Source organism: Psammomys obesus, unplaced genomic scaffold (genome assembly GCF_907164565.1).
Source record: "Psammomys obesus unplaced genomic scaffold, mPsaObe1.curated_primary_1811, whole genome shotgun sequence".
NCBI classification, from domain to species: domain Eukaryota; kingdom Metazoa; phylum Chordata; class Mammalia; order Rodentia; family Muridae; genus Psammomys; species Psammomys obesus.
Window position 1 is genome coordinate 13,286,162 of NW_026596051.1, and position 27,153 is coordinate 13,313,314.

The 27,153-nt window shown below is 43.7% G+C and overlaps 1 protein-coding gene across 7 annotated transcripts in view; it reads right to left on the bottom strand.

Annotated features, from left to right (window-relative positions):
• Ogdh (oxoglutarate dehydrogenase) overlaps positions 1–27,153 on the bottom strand; it is a 62,628-nt gene that overhangs the window by 35,316 nt on the left and 159 nt on the right. For 2 of the 7 annotated variants that reach the window (XM_055624334.1, XM_055624336.1), the window contains 3 exons: positions 20,689–20,936; positions 4,251–4,442; positions 1,718–1,820 (listed from right to left, as the gene is read on the bottom strand). In XM_055624334.1, the coding sequence (XP_055480309.1) occupies positions 1,718–1,820; positions 4,251–4,442; positions 20,689–20,910 (517 nt within the window). In that variant the 5' untranslated portion in view covers positions 20,911–20,936. The other 5 variants (XM_055624335.1, XM_055624330.1, XM_055624332.1 and 2 more) reach the window with 4 other exon arrangements.

The following is a 27,153-nucleotide window of genomic DNA, read 5'->3' on the forward strand; positions in this document are numbered from 1 at the left end:
GGAGGTCAGAGGAATACTTGTAGGAATCCATAATATTTTTCTACCATGTGGGTTCCAGAGACCAAACTCAGGTTGCCAGGCTTGGTGCTAAGCACCGTTACCTGCTGGGCCACCTAGCCAGCCTCAAGGAGTTGGTTTTTATCCATGGTTCCTGGCTCAATTTCTTTCCTAATGCAGGCCATAGAAACTAAGAAGTTCTCTTACCTAATGTGGATCACAAAACTCTAATCATTTCTAGAATTTCTGTTTTGGAGTTCACCATAAACATTCTTTTTGTGGAGCCATCTATCAGAACTGAATTAAATGAGAGGAATGACTGCTTACTTGCTGGTGGGAAAATGTCTCTACAACTTTCAGGTGACTTGCACAGAGACAAGAGGAGCTCATTGGGTATCTCTGCCTTATTTCCTTGAGATGGGGTTGTTCACTGAACCTGGAGCTGGGCTAGCAACAATAAAGCCCCAGTGATCTTCCTGTCCCACTTTCCACAATGTTGGCATTATATGCTCATGTGGCCATGGGGCTTTTTTACATGCATGCTTGAACTCAGGTCCTCATGTTTGCATAGCAAGTGCTCCTACCCACTAAGTGATCTCCCTGGTACCCCCTTATACCTTTAGGTCACACATTTTTTTGTGTTGATAACCAAGGAAAAGATAAAGTTTGTTTTTCTACACATTTCCTAAATCATGCTAAAAGGGTATACAATATGGAGGAAATGCTGTAAGACCTAACTGTTCTTGAACACTAAAGAAAAATTTATAAACTGTCAACACCAATTCCAACATAATAATGTCCTCTAAATGTAGCTGATTAACATCCAAATTCTTGGTTACAATTTAGCAATCCCTATAAAACCACAGGGTAGGTGCAGAACCCCAGGGACTATTCCTCAAAGTGCTTTCAAGGACACTAATTACATCTTCTCCCCAAGAGTATTAGCAAGTAGGTGATCATGGATTTCATTAGCATGCAAGGTGCCTACTGTGAACACTCTGGTCATTTCATAATTAGTCACATCATCATTTCTTTAGTATAGGTTAGCAGCATGGTGACATAAGCAAATTAACTCTGGAAGCAACTGCAGTGAGCACCTCAATGCCGTGTCACCTCACAAGGAGGACCAGGTACATGTTGGCATATCTTCTGTTAACAGTGACAAAACCCCAATTCTCCACACATGCACTTCCCAAAGGCCCTGGCCTCCTGACGCTGTAGGGAACGCCTTCCAAAGTTTCCTCAGTGTGATCACCAGTATTTACAAATCAGGGAACACAAACTGCACACCTTGCTCTGGAATAATATGAACACCCTCCAGCCCAAGCAGGCCCTACCACACTCCAGAACAGGGCAGCCACGACAACAGCAGCCTTGCAAGGCTGATCAGTGGCCTTCCAAAAGGCAGTGTTGTACAGGATGTGGAAAAGCTGGAGCCAGAAGAGCTATTCTCTGAAGCAGTAGGCCAGGTTTTCTTGGTGCCACAGACCCTTCCTTTGAAATTTTATTTTCCAGATTGAGACTTGGACAATCTGGCTAAAATATGAAATAAAAGTAATATCCTTCAAATACACTAAGGCTACATTACTGCTGAATTTCAAGTGATCAGAACGAAGGAAACTTAAGAGCCTTTCCCTCCTGTCTGGATGTCCTGGCTAGCACAGGCTGTGCACAGCGAGAGGAGCTCAAGCAGCGCAGCTGACTGCTCGCAGACCCTCACCAAGTTTGTCTGTGGATGAGATAATGTCAGCGGGCACGGAGGAGTCCAGATCAGCATCCAAAATCCCCAGGGGGTCCAGCTGTGCTACATGGTGCCCTCGTATCTATGAGTGGGCCAACGATGAGAGGGAAGGACACACACAAAAGGACAGGAGAAAAAAAAGAGGGAAGGGGCAAAAAAAAAGTAAAATTACATTAAAATTAGCATTTACATATTAATTCTCACCCACGTTTGAAGAAACAGTTACCGGAGCATCATCAAAATTTACACAACTAATTCCGAGAGGATCAAGTTTTGCAATGTGATGACCCCTGACCTGGAATAATAACACAAGCAAGTCATTAAGCAGATCCAGTGAGCTGGGGGGAGGGGCAAAATTTATATTTCATACAAAATTTTCTTAGAAAGGAACATAGCTCAATGAATCCATACAACAGAATTAGTTTTTAAAAAACACTTTAGAACAGTTTGTTTTAAAATGCATTACTGTGAGTTAGGCCTGGTAGATAGCACAGACCTATAAATCTAAACCACTCACAAGGTTAAGGCAGAAAATAAAAAATTCAAGATCTGCCTGGGTAACTTAGTGAGATCCTGTTTCAAAGAGAGCTAAGGATATATACAGCTCAATGGTAGAGCACTTGCTTAGTAAACTGCAAGGTTTGCTAAGGTTCAACTCTCAGTTTATAAAACACACACAGCGTCATTGTGTAGAAATGGTCTTTTATGAGGATAAAAAAGGAATATGTTTCTCAAGTCATAATAAACTTGGATATTTAAAAAAGGAATCGTGGGATCCTTACAGTTTCCTAGATAATGAAAATGTGACATACTGGGAGAACTGTCACTCTTGTGTGAAGACAATTATTTCCCTGAGAAGGAAATGAAGGCTTAGGTGTTGGCTGTTACCGAAAATGTTATAATCAAGGTACCCTCTTATTGAGAGAAGGTTTGCCTTCATTATACCCAAGTGTGTGGAGGAGTAAGGACACTGGGCCTTATGCTGCAGAGAACACTATTCCACGGTTAAAGGCCCTTTATTTGAACAGAAGACAGGTCTAGAGAGGTTGCTCAGCACTTTAAGAGCATTGGTCATCCAGATGATTCAGATTCCATTCCCAGAACCCACATGAATGCAACAACCATCTGTAACTCTAATTCCAGAAGACCCAATGCCCTGTCTGACCTCCGTGGGCACCAGGTAGGTACACATGCGGTGCACATATATACATGCAGGCAAATACCCCTACCCATAAAATAATACAAAATTAAAAATAAAAGCCTCAGCTGTAAAGCAACTGCAAATCACACGTGTGTCCATGTGTTATATATAATCTCCAGCACCATCACAACAGAAAAGGGCAGGGCAGGGAAATCAAATCCATTTTAAAATATTTTTAAAATGGATTTATTTTTGAGACAGGGTCTACTGTGTAGCCCTAGTTGGCCTATAACTCACTTTGTAAATCAGGCTGACCTCAAACTCACAGAGATCCACCTGCCTCTGGTTCTCAAGTGCTGGGATTAAAGGTGTGTGCCACACACTCAGAAAATTCCTTCAGGTGTTTTTGTTTTGTTTTAAAGTTCTGGATATTTCTGTTACAAGTTCTTGCTAGCAATTGAGAAAAACAGCAGTCACTGTAAAACTAGAATAAAAATGTTTCTGTAGCCAACTGTATGCAGGATATGGTCAGAACTATAACATTTATAGCATTCTGTACATCTTCCCATGTGAGCATGTATGTGTCCCAAGAAGAGTTCTCACTGAAAAGCACTGGGGGAAAAAGACTGAGGACCCAGGACCTTCTTGAGCAACCATCACAGGAAACTGAAGCATGAGGCAGATGTGAGAGCTCAGGGCAAGCTCCCCAGATGCTACTGTTGCATCCATGCTAGAGTAGGCAGAGGGTGGAGCCTGGACTCCCACTGAAGCTTCTAGAAGGAAGTTACCTGGCTTGTTTTTCTGTACCTTTCCTCCTCAGATCTATTTTAAGTTCTGAATTCTGGTTCCCCAACAGAGGTGGCATGGAAGATCTTTGGTTACTGTGCTTAGATGGAGAAGGGACAGGGGGAAAAAACCCAATCCTGCTGGACATATATGATGAAGATGGCTGCTTACTGGCAGAATTTAGATATAGCATCCTTGTTACCCCCTACCCTCTGGCTTCTGTCTCTAAACTGTATGGATTTACTTTCTTACAATATTCAGTTGTTAACTGGGACGGGACATAAATCCATCCCATAGCACCGGCCCTGTCACCAGATGTGCAAAACCTCACCTTCCATGCCCACATACTGACTTCCCTATTTATGCGAAATCATGAGCTATTATGACACAGACTATTAAAATGGAAGATCAACTCAACTAAGGGTAATTTTGCTTCTTTTCTTATACTTGAGGTTTGCCTCCATAAGACCAAAGCAGGAAAGGAACAGCCAGCACTTGGATGAGAAGTAAAACAATGCACACCCAGAAAGGCCCAGAGAATAAATACTGTATCTTGTATGATACTGATGGCCAGCCCTTGCTCACCTGATATGCCCTGATGAGAGATTGTACCGCCAAATGGTCCTCCACGAGTTTGTCGACGTTAGGTTGTGCTTCCACCAGGGACTGTGCATGGGCCACAGTAGCCAGGGAGCTTCGACTCAGGGAAAGAGGGCTCTGGTAGGCAGTGCCCGGAGGGGCTCCAGCATTGGTGTTTCGGAAAAAAATGTCCCATGACTAAAGACAAAAAAAGCACAGTTACCCAACTCTCCTTTACATGTCATATAGAACTGTCCTCTGCAGGAAGGCAACACTGTTATTTCCTTATATTCCGATTTTTATTACTTCAGATTACAATAATCTAATCTGCATTTTGTATTGCAAATTATATACTGTACATTACTTAACCCACCTCACACAAGATGTAAATTTAAAAATCTTTGAAGATATATGCATTTTAAAAGTTTTATTTATTTTTATTTCTGTGTGTATGTTCATGCTTGCTTATTTGTCTGTAACACCATGTGTGTGCCTGTGGAATCCAGAAGAGGATATTGGATGCCCTGAAAATGGAGTTCCAGGTACCTGTAAGCTGCCAAGTGTGAATACTGGGAACCAAACTAAGTCCTCTTAACTACTAGGCCATCTCTTTAGCCCCTCAAAGTAGTTTAGAGATCAGAGATAAGACTTATTTCCACTGGGAAGGAAAAAACGATTCAATTGTGAAAAGATAGGTTTCTTTGAGGTATATGAATGTGAGGGCCAGGATCTGACTAGAGAAGTCATTATTTGATCTCTGTGAGTTAGAGGCCATCCTGGTCTACACAGCGAGTTTTAGGTAAGCCAAGACTCCACAGTAAAACCCTGTCTCAAAACTAACCAAGCAAACAAAAAGTCCTGGGAGTGTGATTGCACAGCCTCAAGAATATGGTAAAAACACTGTACACTTTAAAATGATATGTTATATTAACTATACTCCAACGACAATTTTTATAATAATCATAACCTTTTTAGTTAATTAATGGGAACTGAATGGGGAAGAGAGATCTGATGCTTCATGTACCTACCATGAAGCCTACTATAGAAACATTCAGACATAAGCCAATTGTTTGGGATATGAAAAAAAATAACTTTACTTTTCAAAAGATAGTATCAAGTATCTGCAACACAAATCCAGGATGTAAATTTCTCAAAACTGCGGCCTCAATCTTCTATCAATTTAGCTCCCATCAAAACTCATCCATGTTCTTTAATGTGAAAGCGAGCAGTATTTTTACCTGGCTGTGTGTGAGGGGTGGACCCTCACACCCCATTCAATCCCATTCAGACTCCGTCAGGTTCTATATAAGATAGATAGGAGATGGCTCTATGGACTTCATGGAGCTTTTCTTTTTTTCATCCTTCCTTTCTTTTTAAAGATTTATTTATTATGTATACAACGTCCTGTCTGCATGTACACTTGTACACCAGAAGAGGGCACCAGATTTCATTATGGATGGTTGTGAGCCACCATGTGGCTACTGGGAATTGAACTCAGGACCTTTGGAAGAACAGCCAGAGCTCTTAACCTCTGAGCCACCTCTCCAGCCCTTCATGGAGCTTTTCCAGCAGGCCAACAGAGCAGAAATGACCAGTATACTCTGGCTGTTTATCCTCCTTCTGGAGGCAGACATTAATGAAGACTGCATACACTGGCTACAGGTGCTTGTTCTAGAAGCAGAGGTGACCAGGGAACTCAACTGTCCAATGACAGCACATGTGAATGTTTATTCTCGTTATAGAAGAAGAGATGATGGCCATGGACCACACGGTTTAGTGGTCCATCTTCAAATATCAGTCCAAGAATTCATTAGGTAGCTAGCTGTCCCTGGCCTACACCAAGACCTTCAGTAAAAGCCTCTCCAATGTAGCAGCAAACTGGGCAAGACAATCCAACCCTATCCCATTCCAGTAAGCATGGACTAATAACAAACAGCTCTCCTCACATATAACCCCAGGAAGGTTCTCTATCATTCCAAACTACCGCCAGAAGCTGGTTTACTTAGTCCAACTCTGACACTCATGGCCTTACCCTGACAGCAAATAGCCCATGAAGAGCAGCACAGCCCAAACCACCTTCTTTTTCAACGCACCCCTCACCTCAGGGTTGGGGAATCAAACACACTAGGGTCTCTCACACACTAAGCAGGTTCTCTACCAGTAAACTGAATCCCAAGCATGATTTTCTTTATTTCTGACAATGTCTCACATGTCCAAGGCTAGTCTTACACTTGCTATGCAGCTGAGGATGACCTTGTGTTGTGGATACAAACATGGTTTTGTTTTGGTCCCAGGTGTGGGATGTGGGACTGATTTAATGGTCCACAGCAGCAGACTATTTGCCTCATGTGGGCTCTGAGAGGAGCTCTTTGCCAGCTGCAGATAGCTTAAATCTGAAGACTCTGGAGAGAGACTAAATGCCAGAGTCCAGAGAGTGGGAACTCCGAGAAAGAACAAGGCTGCTCCTGGTTGCTGTTGTAAGAAAAGATGGAGATCTCCTGAAACAAGGATTGGACTGGCTGCAAGGAACCCAACAATCCTAGCCACCAGGAAGCAACTAAGAGAAATGTACCCCTCTCCCACTAACCCTTTCTCTGTCCTAACTGGTGTTGGGTTGTTGGAAGGGATTGGGGTAGAGTAGGGAGAAAGAGATATAAGAAATGTAAATGAAAGCTTTTTTTTTTTTTTTTTTAAAAAGTACGCCTACAACCTTGAACTTCTAACTCCCTTGCCTCCACTCCTCTAGAGTTCTGGAATTCTAATTGTGTGCCACCACTCCTGATTCCACAGGTTACTCAGAAGGCTAAGAGGCAGAAGACGAGTTTAACTAGAGCTGGGGATATAGTTCATTTAGCAAAGTACTTGACATACAACATGAGCAGCTGAGCTGCTCCTCATGTAAAAGAGCAGGGGTGACGGTGTACATCTGTAATCCTTGTGCTGGGGAGGAAAGATCATCCCTAGGGCTTGCTAGCCAGCCAGTTTAGTCAAATTGGCAGCCTCCAGGTGCAAAGACAGCTCCTGTGTCAAAAAATAAGCTAGGGAGTTCAGTGCTTGCTGCGCAGCATGAGTCCTTGAGCTCAGATGCCAACCACACATGTAAAAAGTTGGGCTTGGTGACATCACACCCAGCTCCTTGTGACCTCCTTTCGTGCTTAGTAAAACTCCAATGATTTTCAGTTGGCTGAAGACAAGAGACAGGAACTCTGCTGTACTAAAGTTAGTCAGAAAAAAAACCCAGGTTTACAGCAGTGTTCTTGAGTTTTCGGAGAGGAAGATAAAGGAAATGCCACTCAAGTGGCTCTTCTCAGACAAGCAGACACTGACAGTGAGAGCCCATACTGGGTTGGGACTGCACCTCAAGATCCCCCTTTATACCATGACTGGTGTCAGGTGTCACACTAATAGGTTTTCTGAGTGGACAGCTATCAGAGGCGTCAGAATACAGTAAGCTGACTACATCTACTTGGCAAAACTCATACTATATATACCAAATAAATTTAAACAAGTTAGATCTTTAAAATTGGCTTAGAAAGTAAGGGTCATTATTTGGCCCATACATATGGCCAAAGGTAGCCAAAATACACACACCTGTTCAAGGCCAGAAGCACCTACTCGCTGACCACACTTTCTTTCCAGCAGCCTTAATCAGTCAACTTCCTTCTTGGGAAGGCCAAAGGCCATTCCCATTTCTCTTGTCCCTGCATCTTTCCATGGATCCCATTCCCCCAGCCTTGCTGTCATCTCTCCCACCCCAATGCCAACATCCATGTTACTGTCTTCCATAATGTCCCAGCTCTGAGTTTGGTGTTCTTCAGTCTTTGGAGACCTTACTGACCAGCCACTTCTAGATCCTCACCTTCCTTACGTCTTCCCGAGAAGCCTATGCATTCACCTCACACAGATGTCACTGTTAACAGCTGGATTTGTTTGTATCTTGGAAAAGTTTTTCTTTACCCTAACTCCAGCCCTGTTGGTCTCCTGCATGTATCTCCACCTGAGCTCCTATGTATTGATCACTAGTTTGTCTCCATGCTCCCACCACAACTACCCACAGAGAAAGAGCACCATTAGGCTGAGACATCAGTGCCTGGCCAGCACAAGAGGAAGCCTCTGCAAATGTGAGAAAGGGTCAGGAGAAAAAATGTCAGCTCCTTCAACCCAATTCTGCTCAGTGTGAACTGGAGGACAGGGCCACTCACTAAGGAAAGTAGCAGCACTGGTGGCATCAACGAGAACCTGACCAACTCCAGTCTTCTGGTGAGTGAGGAAAATGTGCCTAAACTACCAACCTCAGTTTTCTGTTTTTCTGAACCAAATTTATTTCTTCCTTTACTGTCCCTTGCTATGACCTGGACAAAGTCATGGTCAGCATTAAAAAGGGCAGTAATATCTACTTTCAGAAATGTCTCCAGGTACCACGCAGAAGCACAAAGGAAAGCAGCAACTGGTTCCCTGGGAAATGTGATTTTATAGTACAGGAGCAAATACTTCCTGCAACAGGAATGGTTTCTTGTCCTCGAGACAGAGACAAGGCTGGACTCTGGCTGGCTCCAGAAGTATGAGGGTCAGGGTGGAGACTTCTGAGTCATGCCGACCTGTGCGCCTGTCCCCAGGTCCACCACACCCATTTCTAAGGTAATTTGCCTCTCCAACCTCTTACTTGGCATGTTTTGCAATTAATAAAATGAAAAAACATTTCTCTTTGCCTACATTGGACTAAACTGTACAAAGTTCACAGCACTCGAATCTTATAGATGAAGCCCTTTGTAAAAAGAAAAAGGTTAGAACTATCATAGTAGGTAGGCAAGGTGACACTGAAGGGACAGGAAGCTGTCAGGAAAATTAGGTCTGGACAATAGAGAGCTACAGGTTCACAGGGTGCCTATCCCAGGGTACTAGTCTTTGCATCTAGTAAGTGGTTTTGGAATTTCTCAGAAAGTATACATAGATGTTTTCTTTTTTGGTGTATGGTACATGTGTGCATCATGTTCATGTACGTGGGATGTGTGTGCACATGGATAGGGGAGTCTTCACAATGGCTCTTTACCACAGCTTTTTCCAGACAGGGTCTCTCACTGTACTCTGGGCTCATGTGCAGCTAGGCTGGCCTGTTATAAAGCTCCAAGGATACTACTGTCTCCTCTACCTCCTCAGTAATGGGACTAGTGGTCAGGCGTGCACTTTGTCCATGTTTTACATAGGTGTTAGAGATCCAATTCAGGTTTTTGCTTTACTAACTGAGCCATCCCATTAATCCAAAATACACATTTCTTTTCCTTTAAAAAGTTGTACTGTGCATGTGTCGGGGGTGAGAGGGTAGGGGAGGGCATTGTCTTTGTTTTGAGACAGAGTCTCACTCTGTATCTCGGGTCAGCCTTGAACTCAGAGATCTGACTGCTTCTGTCTCTCAAATGCTGGAATCAAAAGTATGCAACATCATGCCTAGCAAAAACATGATTTTAAAAAATGCTCTTCTGGGACCAATGATATGCCTCTATGGTTAAGAGCACTTGCTGCCAAGCCTGGCAACCTGAGTTCAATCCCTGGAGCCCATGGTGGAAGGAAAGAACCAACTCCCAAGAGCCATCCTCTGACTACCACGTACATGCCATGGTACCTACCCCTACTTTCAAAATAAATGTAATAATAACTTAAAAATCCATTTCTGGTCCACTTCAATAAACATCTGTAAAAGACTAACTACATGCAACATGCTCTAAGGTTCACGAACAAGATGACAAATTGAGCTTCTTACTCTCAGGGATGATAAAAAAAATATGTAAATTCACAGACCGTACAATGCATACAAATACTGAGAAGAGAGGGCACTCATTCATACAGAACTTTAGGTCCTGAGTCTTGAAGAGCAGGTGGAATTCAAGGAAGCTGAAGGGTGAAAGAGCACATGCTGACGATCGTGGCATAGCTACACCAGGAAGGTAAGATGGTATTGGAAGAACCAGACTAGAAAGCTGTGCTGAAATCAGGTCCTGAGACACAGTACTTGGGGGGGCACACTGGTTAACTACCCTGTGGGGAGTGAGTACTGGACACTGGATAAAATAAGAGGAGGGAGTCTGCCGATGAGGAGGCTCATATCTTCCTGCCAACCTCCCATAAGGTCATAACCTTTCTGCCAGGATGACTTAAAACTGGACATATTTCAAGTACATTAAACTATGGTTGAAATAAAATGAAATCTGAACTCCTTTATAGAAAACCAAAAGCATTTAGTAGTCTCGTATTGGTGCCAGACAAGGAAAGGACTAACCAAGGACATGTGACAATAATACAGGGGGATGGGTGGGGCAGGGTCAAAGGCCTACCTACCATTAGTAAATTTTAGATGAAGTCTAGCACTATCAAATGCACCCTCAATTAAGTTCAAATGCTAATTATACTTATTGCTATCAATATAAGCCACAGGGAAACAAGTGAAAGCCAACAGAAAGCTTCCTTCTAGCTTTCTGATCCAATGAAAAAGCAGATGCTCCCTGAGGGACTCAGTGCCCTTCCAATGTCCTACAATCACCTACCTATAGAATGGCTACTTTGAGGGGCAAGTCTTGCTGTCCTACGCACAGCACGCACAAACAAGGCTGGCTTCATGTTTCCTACTCCCACCCCAAACCTATGAATCTGTTCTGACTTGTAGGCTCTGTGTCTTTACAAGAAATGCTCTTGGAATGGTTTCAAATGTGAATGTGACTACTTTATGTGAACAGACCAATGTGGGAGTAGCCAGAAAAAAGGCTAAGCACTAGTGTTCAAAAGAATTCAAGAGGGAGCGATGAACTTCAGACACTTCTATCCACTCAGTCCTTCCTAGGGAGGAAGTCTCTTTCCCAGCCAGGACAGGACCACTGCCCAGCACCATCCCATCTAGGAAGCAAACCCTCATGGTATACTGCGATCCATGTTTGCTGACACCAGAAACCCATGACAACAAGCCAGTTAAAACTAGAGACCTGATAGAAGCATGCCAGTGGTACCACTGCTCTTGAGCTGACAGCCTGTAATAGTGAGGTACTGTTACATTGCAGGCAGAAATTCAAAACTAACTAGGGCAATGACAATTAGATGTCAGTTAAAACACCAAATGAATGCAAGCTCCATTACAACAATGTTGTTTTTACAGTACAGTATAGGGTAGCACACATTTCTAAACTTTCTGTCTGGGTACGTGAATTAAAATTGTGATAAATACTTAAGAGTAACAAAGGAAAGCTACCTTAGCTCTATCCTATGGAATGCACTCTAAGTGTAAGTCATGCTGTCCTAAATTATAGGTGGCCATACCAATGATCACAGTGAAGCAGGCTGGAGGCTGGCCAGTCAGTCCCACACGGTCTTCCATCAGCACACATACCCTGCCTCTCCATCTCTCAGGGGTACAGTCTGTTTCTCACCCTGCTCAGACCAATGTAGTGAGCAGCAGTATGAGACTGAGCCCACGTCTCAGGGATTCTGCAGCACCTCCTTCTCAATGGAGCTCCTGTAAAACTAAGACTGCAGCAACTGAGGAGCAGGCCAGCAGCTGCTGCCAGCTATGATGCAGGCCTTCACAGACCCTGACTACAGGAGTCTTGACTACAAGGGACCACTATAGGAAACCAGGGGCCTTCAGCTGATTGAATCAAGAAAAATATCATTCTGATATCACTTTAAGATGCAGTTTGGGAATGGTTATACCAGTGTTCTTGGGAACCAGGCTTTTCCCAGAGGAAAGTATTACAGCCAATACATTGTGACTCTTTTCATAAGCAGCCTTACGAGAGTCTGTAGAAAGTGCCGAATCTACACATGATACAACTCATGAGGCCAGTTGAAAAGTGATTATCTGGGGTCACCTGAGCTGATTTGGCCAGGGCCCACCTGGTTAAGTACCAACCAGTTTTGTCCTTCACAGTAATGACTGGGCTTTTTGAGGTGGAGCCCTAGCCTAGCTGGGAAAAGCAGCTACTCCAGGATTTCTTGTAGAATACTGAGGTTTTCAAGTCCCCACCTCCTCACCTCAAATCTAAACACCTAGTTAAGCAAGAGTCCCAAGGGCCTAAGACCTGCCCCAAGAAAACCTTGAATGGGGGGAAAAAGCCAGAGTATAGGAAAAGAAGCCTCAAGACTGAACTGGCTGTCTCTACAATGTGACATCTTCTATCTCCTAAACACTGGCATTGGCCCCTTAGGAAGCCTCTCCCAGTCCTCATGTCATGTGGAGAAAATGAGCTGCTTCTTGGACTTAAAAATTTAGCCTTTGATTGTCCCACAAGGAAAGAAGGACATTCTGGTTGCTCACAGATAAACTGCCCTTAAGCAACTCAATTCTTTTCATTCTTGATTCTTAACTTTCCCTCAAGATTTATTTTGGTTTCTCCCTTTAATTCTGGTATTTTGTTTTTGCTTCAAAATATAGTACAAGGGAATTTTTTTTTAAAATGTGTCCTAAAAGAGGTAGTAACCTCACTGTAGTTTCTCCCTTTCCACTTGGCCTGAGTTAGTTCTCAAGGCCACTCTGGCCAGTCTCACTGGCCTACTGAAGAGGGTTCACACATTTATGGCACCTAACAAAATATAAAACAAGCAAGCACCTTTTGACTTAACCTTGGAAACTTCTTTTAGATTCCTTCAGAATCTAAACATAACCCTGAGGGCCTTTCTCCCCAATCTGCTACTTGCTGAGGTTATAAGCCCTTGCTAAATCCCTTCATTTTGTCCTATACCTCCAACCCTGCCCCTCCTCATCTTTCACAGCTCAGAACCCGGACTTCTCTTCAGAAGTTCAAAGATTCTCTTCTCAGCTGAGCCAACTTATACACAGTAAACAGACAACAAACAGTATAGCTCTCCCACCAAAGAGAGCTATGCCAAAGAGACGTAAAGCTGTCATGATCTGCAAACTGACACACGAGACAGGTAAAGAGGATGCTTTATAACTCCTGCTGCTTTCAGAAGTTAATGAATATCCCTACTTGAACCATAAATGCAAACCCATTAGAAGTACAATATTGTGCACAAGTTTGGGCTGGTATAGTTACACAAAAAAGCTGAATTGCTGAAACCACTCCTGGTAGAAGGAGCTGACGATCACTGAGAGACAACTTTATAAGTCTTGATTGCTGAAATTCCACTTAAGTTGACCATAGACTTTAAATATGTATTATTTTCATAGTCATTCAAAATCAACAAGATTAAAATAGGGCTGAGAAGATAGCTCAGTCAGTAAAGTGGTTCTCATGCAAGCATAAGGATCTGAATTTGATCCCTATATCCCCCACAAAAAACAAAACAAGCACAGTGGCACCACCTGCCTAATCTACTCAATGAGCTCCAAGGCAGTAAGAAACCCTGTCTTTCTGGGTGCAGTGGTGTATGTTTGTAATCCCAGCACTCAGGGAGGCAAAGGCAGGTGATCTCTGTGAGTTCGAGGCCAGCCTGGTCTACAAAGTGAGTCCAGGGCAGCCAAGGCTACATATATGGGGAAACCTTGTCTCTAAAAACAAACAAGAAACCCTGTCTCAAAATACAATGTAGATGGCTCTCAAGAAACAACAGCTGAAATTGAGCTCTGACTTCCATATATGTACCCATGAACACATGTGCACTATACAGACATATGTAAGTAATACACTGAAAGATAAACTGGGACTGGGGGGCTAAGGACAGAGCTCAATGGTACAGTGCTTACCTAGATACATAAGGTAACAAGGTTAAATCCTTACCACCACAAAATAAAGGCGAAGCCCATGTACCCCAACGGTAGATGGGTAGTCAATTCTCAGCACCCTGTAAATAAAAATCTATCATAAATAAATAAAATAATCTTTAGGGGTTGGGGTAAAATGCTTGCCATGCAAACTAGAAGTCCTGAGTTCAGATCCCTAACACCCATTTAAAAGTTGGGTATAGTAGCACATGCCCATATCTCCGCACTGGGAGGGAATTGAGATGGGCAGACACCCAGAGTTCAGCCGGCCAGCCTACACAACCAGTAAACTCTGAATTTAGTTTGAGACCCTGTCTCAAAACATAAGGTGAGCAGCAATAAAGGAAGACCTCAACATTAACCTCTAACACGGCCCACACACAAATGTGTGCACACATGCATACCAAAAACAAACAAAAAAACACCCTGGAAAATGCATTTTAAATGCCAAGGGCCATTACCTAAAATGTTATCTGGCCAGGTGCAGTGGCACATGCCTTTAATCCCAGCACTTAGAAGGTAGAAGCAGGCTAATCCCTGTGTGCTCGACACCAGACTGCTTCACATACCCAGTTTCAGGCCAACTGGGACTACATAATGAAAATCTGTCTAAAATTTTTTTACATTAATTATGGAAACTTTTCTGAATTTCTCCCATAAACAACCACTAAAACATGGCCAAAGTAACATCCTGCAGACTGTTTGGCATAGCTGTTCCTTTTCAGAAGAGTAGTCGGAAGCTCCGCATACCAGGTACAATGAACATAAAGGACTATAAAACTAACCCATAGGTCCCTGACCTTAGAGGACTCTCAAGGCAGCACAGAAATGGGCAAATATAGGGATAGAAATGGTCCTATTTTTCTAAGTGGAGTCAAAGCAGTGTCACTATGATGGAGTGAAAGGGTGAATGTGACTTGTGTCTTTCCTCTACTGGCTGGTTCACTCACAGAAAATAAGAGAGTATTGTTTCTTGAGCATGGCCAGGGGCAGGCCAGAAAGGCCACCAAGGCCAAATGAAACTGATAGCACTCCACCTGGTTTTTGAATGCAGAGTCCCTCACTCCTGCAGCAGACACCTGGAACCACAGTTCTTACTGTACTTTAGGAATGAATAAGCAAAACATGAAAAAACGCCAATAAGTAATAGATAGCTGAACACTGGAGCCACACTGTTAGTCCCAGCACTTAGAAGGTAGAGGCAGGCTTCTGAGTTTGAGGCCAGCCTGGTCTACAGAGGGCAGCCACAGCTACACAGAGAAACTGTCTGGAAAACAACAACAAAAAGAAAGAAAGAAATGGATATCAACTAATATAATAAAAAAGAAGGGAGACTGTGAAGTGGGGAGGTGCCAAGTATAAGACAGGAAAAGGGGTAATGCTGCAGTCCTGAGCTGTGGAAAAGCTCAATGGCTAAGCAGGCAGAAAAGGGAAGCAGGGCCAATGGCCAGCATCTCCACGGTAGGTGCTGGAGCAATTTGGAGAAGAAACAGCTCCTTTTGCCCTTTCAGGACTAAACCTAGACTTATCTTAGCCAGGCAAGAACCTGAAATCTCCATCAGAAGACCTACTTACCATGCTATACCCGGAACTTGGATACTGTCTCTACCTGCTTGTTTTAAACATTAACACAGGCTATTGAGATCATACATCACACCTGGGTAGTTTGGACTGTTTTTAAAACATAAATACAGATGTCATTATTCTATGTGTCCCCAACATGAAAAGATATTAAAAGGAGCTTTAAATACTATTAATACAGACCAACTATTCTTTTCTTTTTTAACTATTTTTAAACTATTTTTAAATGCCTACACTAGCCTTGAACAGATAAAGTCTCAGAGAGGACCACACTCAGAACAAAAGGACAGTAGGTGCAGAAGTAGATCAAGTCAGAAGACAGAACACCGTAGGGCAGCACAGGAAGAAGGGACACAGTTCTGACCTGCTGCAATACTTTTACCACACACACAATTACAGCTTCACTTTTCTATGGAATGCTGGGGACTAAACCAGGGTCCTCACATATGTTCGGTAAATACAGTACTACTAAACTATACCCCTAGCCACCTTAAAATAAAAGTTGTTTCTGCGGCTATTGTTTCAAATACAGATGGCTGAGTATGCTGGCTCACGTACTGTAACCCCAGCACTGGGGAGACTGAGACAAGAGAATTGCAGTATATTCCAGGCTATCAATGCTACACAATGAGCTCCAGCCTGGATACAACGTGAAACTAAGTCTCAACCAAATAAGATAAAAATACAATAAAGATGAGACAGGGATATGGCTCATTGGCAAAATAAGTCATTGCCCACATGCACAAAGTCAGGGGTTCAATCCCCAGCACCACAAAAGGGGGAATGGGGTGGTAAAAACAAGGTATGGAGGCTCACACCTACAGACCCTACTACTTGAGAAGCTGAAGCAGGACTGCTTGAGCCCAAAACCTCAGGGCCCAGGCATAGAGCCTGGGAAACACAAAACTCCCTCAGACACTGCTAATATAGATGTAATAGATAAGACCAAATCTCAAAGCCCTTCTATAGTTATTATTTCTAGCTAAATTATATGTTCTGAAATGGAAATAATAAAAAAGCATTTAAAACAAAACAAACAGCTGGGTGGTGGTGGCAGCACACCTTTAATCCCAGAATTTGGGAGGCAGAGGCAGGTGATCTCTGAATTCCAGGCCAGCCTGGGTCTACAAAGTAAGTTCCAGGACAGCCAGGGTAGGCTACACAGAAACTTTTGTCTAAAAGAGAAACAAACAAACAACCCCCCCCCCAAACAAACAGAAAAAACTTTTTGGTACCGCATATTAAAGCTTGCTTTCTTTCTTTTATTATTTATTTTATTTTTGTGTTAGGTCTCTTGGTACTGGAACTATAGATGGTTATGAGCCACCATGTGGTTGGACTGAACCTAGGTACCCTGTAAGAGCAACCAGTGCTTTTAAACAGAGCCATTTCTCTAACTCCTTTTTGTTTTTAAGACAGCTGTCTCATGTATCCCAAGGTACATTGTCCTCTAACTCTCTAGTAGGCAAGGATGACTTCAAATTTCTGATTTTCTTACGCTACCTCCCCAGTATACACTAAGATTATTATTTGCCATCAGTTTACAGTTTACAAAGTGCTACAGACTGAAAACAGGGATTTAAATGCTGGGCAAGCACTCTACCAACTGAGCTACACCCCAAATATTCTTCTATTTTCATGAACACATATGTGTGCAGAGGCTAAAAGTTGACACAGGATGTCTTCCTTGATACTTTGCCTTATTTTTTTAAGGCTAGGTCTAGACTTGGAATTTGTCAATGTAGTTAAAATAGGGGGGTAGGCAAGCTCCCAAGGATCCTCCAGTTATAGGTGCATGCGCCACGCCTGCCCTTTTATGTGAGTGCTAAGGGGTGGGGGAGTCCTGAGCATAGATCCTCATGGTTGTACACCAAGCACTCACCCACTGGGCCATCTCCCCAGCCCCAAAGCAGTTTTGTTTGTTTGTTTTTTGGGACAAGGTTTCTCTGTGTGTAACAGACTTGGCTGTCCTAAACTCAATTTGTAGACCAGGCTGGCCTTGAACTCACAGCAATCCACCTGCCTCTGCCACCCCACCCCCCACCCCAGGGCTGGGATTAAAGGCATGAGCCACCACTTCTGGCTTGCCCCAAAGCACTTTTAAACAAATAAAGTATTTCTAAGGTTGCAGATCTTAACATTCTGTACATGACAGATGATATGGGTTTCTTTAAATTATGGGTCATCTCCCTCAAAATATGTGTATGTACATGTGAATTTGAATACAATTTGAAGAGGACTACCTAGCTGTAAACAAGACAGGAGAGAGATCATTGTCATATCAGACTACAGCCAGGATCTCTAGTGGGCCCAACTTTCCTGCTCCTCCCTCCACAGGTAGAAGGGCAGAACAATGCCTGACTCTTTGGTAACCCACAAACTCCTAGAAACAGATACAGGCATAAAGTCTGTCCCAAGAATCTTTAACCTGCACGCATCTTCAATTAAAAGAGCAATTTCTAAATGTATATCATTCTTCTTCCCAACAGCTTTTCCAAGAACACTTGTATTGACCCTAAGACTGCAATCCTACCACCAGCAATCTCTATGGTTACCTCTTTGGCTGAAGCAGACGGTGGCTGAGTATCCTTGCTCCACTATAGGGATTGGTGTCATGACCAACTTTCTTTAATACCCTCTCACCCTACTCATCACACGCTGCTTTCTCTAATAACCATAACCATGTGAGAAGAAGGGAAAAACAAAAGAAAACAAAGGCATGCCAGAGTATGCCCTGCAAATTCAGTACTAGAAAAGTAAAAGTAAGAGTATCTTGAGTTCAAGGACAGCCTGGACAATGTAACACATTTCAGGTTAGCCTGAACTACATGGCCAGACCTTGGCTTTAAAAACAAAAACAAAATCATCCATGTAGTTTTGGTTTTATTGTTGTGTTGCTTGTTTGTTTGTTTGCCAAGATGCTAAATTTTATCTCTGGAAGAGACAAAAAAAAAGAAAAACAGGAGATAAAAGGAAAAAGGAATAGAAATGAAAGAGAGAAAAAAGAAAAAAAATTAAAAATGAGAGGGAGAAAAATAAAAGAAAGGAAATGAGAAAGAGAGAAAAGCAGGAATAAAGGATGGACAGAGGAATTGCATACAAAGGTCTTTGCCACAGCCCAGTGATAGTCTGGTGTAAAACTGCAGTCACCCATAGCCCACTCAGCCCTGACTGAGGGTACACTTCATTGTTCATATTCATGATGCTATTACTCAGGAGCTGCTGTCTGGATCAAAACACAACTTAAGTTCTAATATAAGATGAGCTTTTGACTCTGATAGCTCTGGGCTGCATTACTCCGACATGTTCACATTACTGTTACCAGAAATCTCTAGGATCTAACACAAATCCAAAGTATGGGCCATTTTCAGAGTATACATCTTTCTAGGCATTGTGCTTAAATACTAGACATGCCCCAGAGATCTCTGAAAAGAAACCACATCTTACCAGGATGAAAGAGTCAAGAGGTAAATAAATATCTAGGGGTAAATTTGATGGTAACAGAACATGCTTGAAGCCTGGAGGACACAGTGAGATGTCCTAGCCTATGCAGTAGAGAAGAAAACAATCAAGAAGAGTGTGGACATCTTAACAAAGGCTCAAAGAGAAAGGAGTCCCTGGTGATTCAGATGTTAGGTGTTTGAGATCCAGGTAAGCTGGATCAACTACAAACAGTAAACTTACCCAGAGTAACTCAAGGTGCCAGAAAAGGTACAGAAAATCTAAAGAACAATCAAGACACTGTATAGACCAAGAAATTAAGAACAAGATGTCACTAAGACAGTGAAGATTTATGAAGCAAAGACATTAAAAAAATAAAAAGTTTGCTTCCCAGTATAATTTCACCAGCAGAGCAAAGGTAAGCCTTGTAAATAGCTCTATGTTTAAGAAAGAAAGCTCAGTCTACGGTCATACCACTCGGAATGTGCCCGATCTTATTAGATCTCTGAAGGTAAGCAAAGATGGGCCTGGTTAATACTTGGATGAGAAACTGGGAATACCGGGTGCAGTAGGGGAAGGAGAGAGAGGAACAGGGGGAGAGGGAGAGAGAGGAAGAAAGGAAGGAAGGAAGGAAGGAAGGAAGGAAGGAAGGAAGGAAGGAAGGAAGGAAGGAAGGAAGAAAGGAAGGAAGAAAGGAAGGAAGAAAGGCAGGAAGGCAAACAAAAGGCCAAACAACCATGTAGTCATAGGTTAATTGACAAAGGATGCCTTCAGGTGAGATGGCTTTGTGATTCAGTGGTGCAAACAGGCTCAATTCACCGTAAAGATAAACATCTTGACTGAGCACCTTGAAGATATGAACATCATTTTTGTACCATGCCTTCCATTCTCCCAAAAACACAGAAAATAAGGAGTACATGGGGAGCTGTTAACATCACACCAAACTGCAACCCCTGCATCAAGCTGGCTTCCACGTCCCCAAACTAAGAAATGCCTATCGAAACCCATAAACAGTTACTGACCACAAACAAAACGAGCCAATTCTGAAACTACTAAGATGCCTAGGCTAGCCCAGGGAAGATAGATACACTGTGGTGGTTTTGGGATTCTCCAAACATGCACAGCACATTTCCATAGTTTGAACTAGCCACCCTTAGGAAGGGTTCAGGCAAACATCGAAGAAAAGGGTCTAAGAAGAAAGTGCCCATGTAAATGATACAGAGAGATCAAAAACAGGAGAAAAATAAAAACACAAGGATCTAAACAGCTGTTTATACAGAAAATACATGTGATGAATTTAAAATGCCACAAATACGTGTGTTCTCCCAGGGCAGTCAGGATGAAAGGGCATCTCAAGGTCCCATTCTTTCCCAGAATTTTTTTCTTCAGAGGCTTCATCCTAAAGCAAACTTCAAGGAGATCCTGGAGGGCCAGTCTTGTGCTTCCTCATAGGTTCGAAGGATCACACATGTACTTCCTCTTATCCTTGAAGGGCTACATACGCTTCATTGTTTGCTCAGAGTGTTGCGCTTTGCTTGATGTAACTCAGGAGGATTGTGTTCTCCATTGCGGCCACACTGAGTCTGATGCAGCTGACATGGCAGACGGTCCCAGCTGCCTGCCTGCCCACTGACTCTTCTGGATGCACTCACTTACCTGGCAGCCAGCGAGCACCTGACCAACATTCACAGCATAGAACTACTCTGTGAGCCTTACCTTATGTACACTTTTGGGGTTCTCCAACCAGGCACAGTACATTTCCTCCACATAGTTCGAACTAGTCCCACTAAGAAATGGTTCAGCAGCTACAGGTGCAGAATAGCACCGAATCTGTTGAAACGTCCTAATTGCTGCTGATTTGTTTTGTGAAAATGTCTTAACAGTCTGAGAGGCCGTCAATGGCCTCAATTTAGCAGCACAAGTCCTTAAATGAAACATTTTGTCCTGAAGCCTTCCACAAGCACCTGTTTAAAAGAGAAAAGAGAGAGAGAAGTTTTAAAATAACATTAAGGAGATAAAACTTGCCCAGCTGTTCAGAAAAAAGTATTCTACTTAAAAGTGTTCACAACAGCAAAGGTCTTACTCAGAGCCTAGACAGAGTATGACTGTCAAACTGGCTTACCCACATCACCTAAGATGCCTGACTAGTCCCAGGGACTAGCTTTGCCATTGGACTTAGGATCTTCACATTGCTATACTGTTTGAAATGACTGAAGAAAAGACAATAAGGATTGCTTAAGGATTAACATTAACTGCATTTTTAAAAATATCCAGAAACCACAGAGTATCCTCTGTGCTCTTAGTATTCTGGGAAGTAGAAAAATTTTAATGTGCTTATCTGCAAGTAAGTTACCCCTTGAGAAGTAAATATAAAATGCCAGAGAACGCTTGGCTTCAACAGAACAAATAGCTAGAGAGCTTCAAACCTTCCTTAAAATGACTCATCAGAAGGTTGCTCTTCACCAAATGGCACAACAGTCTACAGAGGAATGACCAGAATACCTGCTTGTTATCCAGAGATTTTCATTCCAACTTAAGGCACAATTCCAGGGGCTTTGCCTAATACATTAAAAACAACACATTAGGGCTGGAGAGATGACTCAGCAATTAAGAGCACTTGTGGTTCTCAAAAAGGCTCCAGCTTTGATTCCCAGTATTGCGATGGCAGCTCACAACAGTCTGTAACCAGCCCAGGGGATCTAATGCCTCTTCTGCCTCCACGGCACTAGGCATGCATGGGATACACATATTTACATGCAACCAAAACATAAACATACATAAAATTTTTATAAAAAGAACACATCGGGGAGTGGTGCTCTATGCCTTTATTCCCTGGACTCAGGAGGCAGAAGCAGGTGGATCTCACTGAGTTCCAAGCCATCTTGGTCTACAGGGCTACATAATGAGATGGTCTCAGAAAGAAACAAACAAACAAGCAAAAAAACAAAAGAAATAAGAACAAAGAGAAAAAGAGGTGGAACTTTACACACTACAAAATTCAAAATAGAAGGATCTTTTTTTTTTTTTAACAATTCATTATTTTGTATGTGTACATTGATGTTCCGCCTGTATGCATATCTGTGAGGGTGTCGGAGCCCCTGGAACTGGAATTACAGACCATTATTGAGCTGCCATGTAGGTACACAGGAATTGAACCCAGGTCCTCTGGAAGACCAGCCAGTGCTCTTAACCACTGAGCCATCTCTCCAGCCCCTCGATCAAAGTCTTAACTTAAGAGGTAAACTGGGGCTAGAGAGCTGGCTCAATGATTAAGAGAACTTCTAATGCTCCTTCAGGTTTGATTCCCAAAACCCACAGGGCAACTTACAACCACCTGTAACTTCAGATCCAGGGACTCTGACTTCCTCTTCTAACCTCCACAGGCACCAGGCTGGCCTGGAACTCAGACATCCACCTGCCTCTGCCTCTCGAATGCTAGGATTCAAGGCATGGGCCACCAAGCCCGGCAGTCATGAAAAGGCACTTTAAAGAGCTGTTGCACAATGACCCACACTTGTAATCCAAGCACTCTGGAGGCTGAGGTAGGAACACTTAAATATTATTGTCTGCTTAGACACAACCTATGAACCTTAGGTATATATTAAGTATAAATATGTATATATACAAGTAAATGCGCTGATGCACATGTATGCATGTGGGTGTGTAGGCCAAAGGTCAGGATCTGGTGTCCTTCCTCAAGTGCTACCCTGCTTTTTTGGAGACACGGTAGCTCCTGTCACCTAATGACTTTTCAAATAAACTAGGCCTGCTGGCCAGAGAGCCCCAGGGATCCACTCCTCTGCATCCCCGGCCCTAGGATTACAAGCATGTATTACCACAGCCAGGTCCTCACGCTTGCCCTGTAAGCACTTTCCTGATAGTGGTGCACGTATCAATGACACCAACTCGCTAAATAAGCACTCTGTACTAGACCTGACCTGTTCAGTCTCTTTGAACAGAGAGGACAGACAGTAATTACTCTCTCTCCCTCATTGTTTTTTTGTAATTATAATACAAACACCAAAACATTTTGTAAATTTCAAGTACTTCTATGACTGAAGAAGTATAATTTACAAGTAGGCCAACTTACAATTACAACTTAGAAGAGGCCAAAAAAAGGTATCTGAGAAATTCAAGGTCCCAAGCAAACATCAGCCACCGTGGTCTGACAATTACTATAACTTGAAAACATTAGTAGAGTGTCTCCATTATTTAGCTTTCAACCAGAAACCCTTCCGATGCCAGAGCACGCAGCAAGCTTCTTTACCGAAGTGCGAACACTGCAGTGCTCTTTCTCTAGCTGTGGCTCTGCAGTGTCAGAGGTGCAACCAGACTGCAGAGGTCGAAGCAGCCAGACTGGTGAGTGCAAGTGAGGAGGCTCTTTTAAGAGGTGTTACATAATGACCCCGATCTATCAGTAATCCCAGCGCTATAGAGGCTGACGCAGGATTTCCAGGCCAGACTGAGTTAACGTACTTAGACCCCCTCTCAAGAGAACCACAATAAATGTTCTTAAAGACTGAAAATTGAAGCTGGGTGTGGTGGTGCATGCTTTTAATCCCAGCACTTGGGCGAGGCAGAGGCAGGTGGATCACTGTGAGTTCGAGGCCAGCTACAAAGCCAGTCAAGAATAGCCAAGGCTACACAGAGGAATCGTGTCCAAAACAAAACAAAAAAAGAGCGAAAATTGAAAATTATGGGATATTTTATAGAAAACATGTCAACATTTTATTAAAGCACATAAAGAATTTCTGTTTCTTACTAAATTCAATCCTAAGCAAAAATGTTAAATTAAAATAAAAGTCTCCAAAAGGTAGACAGAGGAAGTAAACTGACTTGAATCTTGAAAACTGAAAAGACACAGCAGCCAGAGCACTCTCCTTGTGTCATATGCTTCAGATTAATTAGCAGAGAAGCTCTAAGAAATGTCAACAGGTATAGACAAAAGGAGCCGCAAAGCCTCTGCTCTTAAGCTAAAGGATAGTGGCAGGTGAAGCAAGATGGAAATCTTAACTAATTGTCCTACTGCAGTCAAAGGGCAGAGAAAACACCATGATCCCATCCTCAGTGATGTCAAATATGAAATCAGGGACTTAATCTCCACCTCTACTCCAACAACAATCAGCTAGGAACATAAATGTGGGCACATCCCTCATCCTTGGTGGGGAACTCATAACTACAGTAGCAAAAACTTCTTCTTAGAGATGAGGCAGCACTCTTTGCCATTAGTAGACAGAAAGAGTCTGCTCCATTTTTCTTAGAAACTTAAGGGCCAGGTGTGATGGTGCATGCCTTTTATCCTACCTACCTCTGTGAGTTCCAGGCCAGCCAGGGATACACAGTGAGACCTGCCTCAAAAACCAACAAACAGTGAATGAATGAATGAATGAATGAATGAATGAATGAATGAATGAATGAGAGAGTGAATGAGAGAGAGAGATCGGTGCCAGCCAGTTACAATAACATCAATTTATCACAGCTATTAAGACTATCAGATAGGGGCAGGTGTGGAAGTACATGCCTTTAATCCCAGCAGTTGGAAGGCAGAAGCAGATAGATATTTGAGTTCAGGTCAGCCTGGTCTACAAAGCAAGTTCCAGGACAGCCAGGGCTACATAGAGAAATCCTGTCTCAAAAAACAAAACAACAACAACAAAAATTCCCTAATTTGGTAAAAAGCTTCATACAGATTCAAGAAGAAAGGCAAACCCTAAAGCCAAGCACTCACATCATAAACATATGAAAACCTTGTGAATTACTACAATAATGCATTAGGCCCATGAAAATAAAATTAAAAGAAAAAGAAGGCCTGGGGAGCGCACTTGAGTGGGTGACAGTGCTCGCTATGCAAGCATAGGATTGGAGTTCAAATCCCTAGAGCCTACTTAAAAAGCCAGGCGTGGCCATGTGCATCTACAAACCCAGTACAGTGAGAAGCAGAGACAAGAAAACTGCTCTGGGAGACAGAGAGAGGAAGACCACTGTGGTTAGCTGTCAGTCTAGCTCCAGGTTCAGCGAGAGATCTTGTCTCAAGGGAATAGAAAAACTTAAAAACAATATACTTCTCATCAGAAGCTGGAAAACCAAGAAAAACGGACAGTTTTCAAATACTAAAGAGCAGAACTGTCGATCTGAAATCACCCAACAAGAACTGCCAAGGAAGCTCAGCACTTTGGTAAAGGCCCTTGCTGCCAAGTATGACAACCCATATGGTGGGAGACAGGTGATTTTCTAAAGTTGTGCTCTCACTCACCCACCCACATACCCACACACCCCCACACAGTGCTAGCTATGGTGAGGCATGCCTGCAAATCCCAGCATTTAGTAGGCTGAGGCAGGAGGATAACGATGGATTCAAGGCCAGCCTAGGCTGTATGTATATATGTTAAAATAACCCAAAGGAGGCCAGCACAAAGAAAGCAGAGAAATAAAATTCGAAGAAAATAAGAAGACTTAAATTTTAACATATCACTATAAATCCTAACATATTATGAGAAGCATAGGCAGGTGGATAAAACAAAGTATATGCTTGTCTACAAGAATACCACTTCAAAGATAGTAACACTGAAAGTAAGACTGAAAGCACATATTTTGTGTAAATACTAGCCATATTTCCAAGAATGCCTACTGCTACCTGATAAGGCAGACAGCAGAGAAAAGGCAATTACCAGAGACTAAAAGACGTAAAATAATGGAAGGTCAATCTATCAAAAAGATAAGCTCGCCTAAATGTACGTAGCAAGAAAGTAAGTAGGGGCCTGCGTGATAAATCAGTGCCACCAAACGTGGCCACCGGAGGTCAAGCCCCAGGACCCACACCGTGTAAAGGAGAGAAACAACTCTCACGAGTTGTCCTAGGACATCTACTACGGTGTGTAAGTAAATAAATATGACTTTTTAAATTAAAAAAAGTTGCAAAAAATGTGATGCAAAGTGACAAGGACAGGAGCAGAGAAAAAGACAAAGCGCCACTCCTCCTAATGCCAACTACTAAGTAATCTACCCGGGTCCACCTTCAAGGGCAGGGCTACAAGATCGGGGAAACTTCAACCGTGTCCTCTGCTCAATGTCAGGTCACAGGATGCACAGCCACAGGAAGGGCCTACAAGGGTACTGAAATCCACAGAAAATCTGGAAAAACTTCTCTTTTTAGTTACTTGCCCCTACTCAGAGCTCACGAGGCTGAGCTGCACATTCGCAAGAGCTTCAGCATATATAGATGACACTTTAGGCACTTAGAAGCCTTAATCGAAAACTGGTTGACACCACTGACCCCGCCCCCGTCGGGCCTGCAGAGGCGTTCTCCGAGTGACCTTTTGACGTCAAGGGTCGACAACTCGACCCTCCAATGATGATTAACGCCGCCATTTTCTGAGCCCACAGTCAGGAAGTTGGGCTACGCATGCGCACCCCGCCTAGCCCTTCGCTTCTCGTTCTCATCCCCTTTAATCCCCCTTCCCCAGCCCTCACCCTGCTCCTTCACCCTGTGGATACTCCCATGCCCTGCTCTCCGGTCTCCTGTCTGAACGCTGGCGCTGACGCACCCTTCCCGACCTTGTCATTTCAGAGCCTGGCACACTGCTCGGTGGGCTTTTAAGGGCCGTGGTCTGGGAACTCGTGTGAGGGCACAGGAGCGGCTTCCCAATCAACTCGGCGGGTCACTCACGTCTGCCGCACCCCCCCGCGAGGAAGGCGGTGCGTGGACGGCGTTTCTAGGGAAACGAGTGTCACCTCGGCCGGCAGCCTGTCCTACCTCATACCGGCAGGTGGGGCTGCCGCAGGCACCAAGGTCAGCGCCGTGACCGGGCGCGGCGAACCCGAGGACGGCGGCCGGCAGGGGCCAGAGCACGCAGGACAAAAGAACACGCGCGGGCCGGAGGAAGCGGCCGGGCCACGTGACGCGCGGCGACCTTGGAGCGCTCCCGGGCCGCCGAGCCACAGACACCCCAGACCGCCGCCTTCGCGGCTCGGCTGCCGGAGCCAATGGCGCTCGGCCCCGCGACCCCCGGCGCGCGCCCGCGCCCGCCAATCCCCGCCCGCCCGGCCGACCCCGCCACCCCATTGGCCACAAGGCCCGTCCGTCAGGCCTCGTCCCCCGCCCATCATCGCCGCCCTCGGGCCGTCAGCCCGGCTCGGTCCGGCTTCACCCCCGTCCCTCGGGCGCCCCGGCTGCAAAGGCAC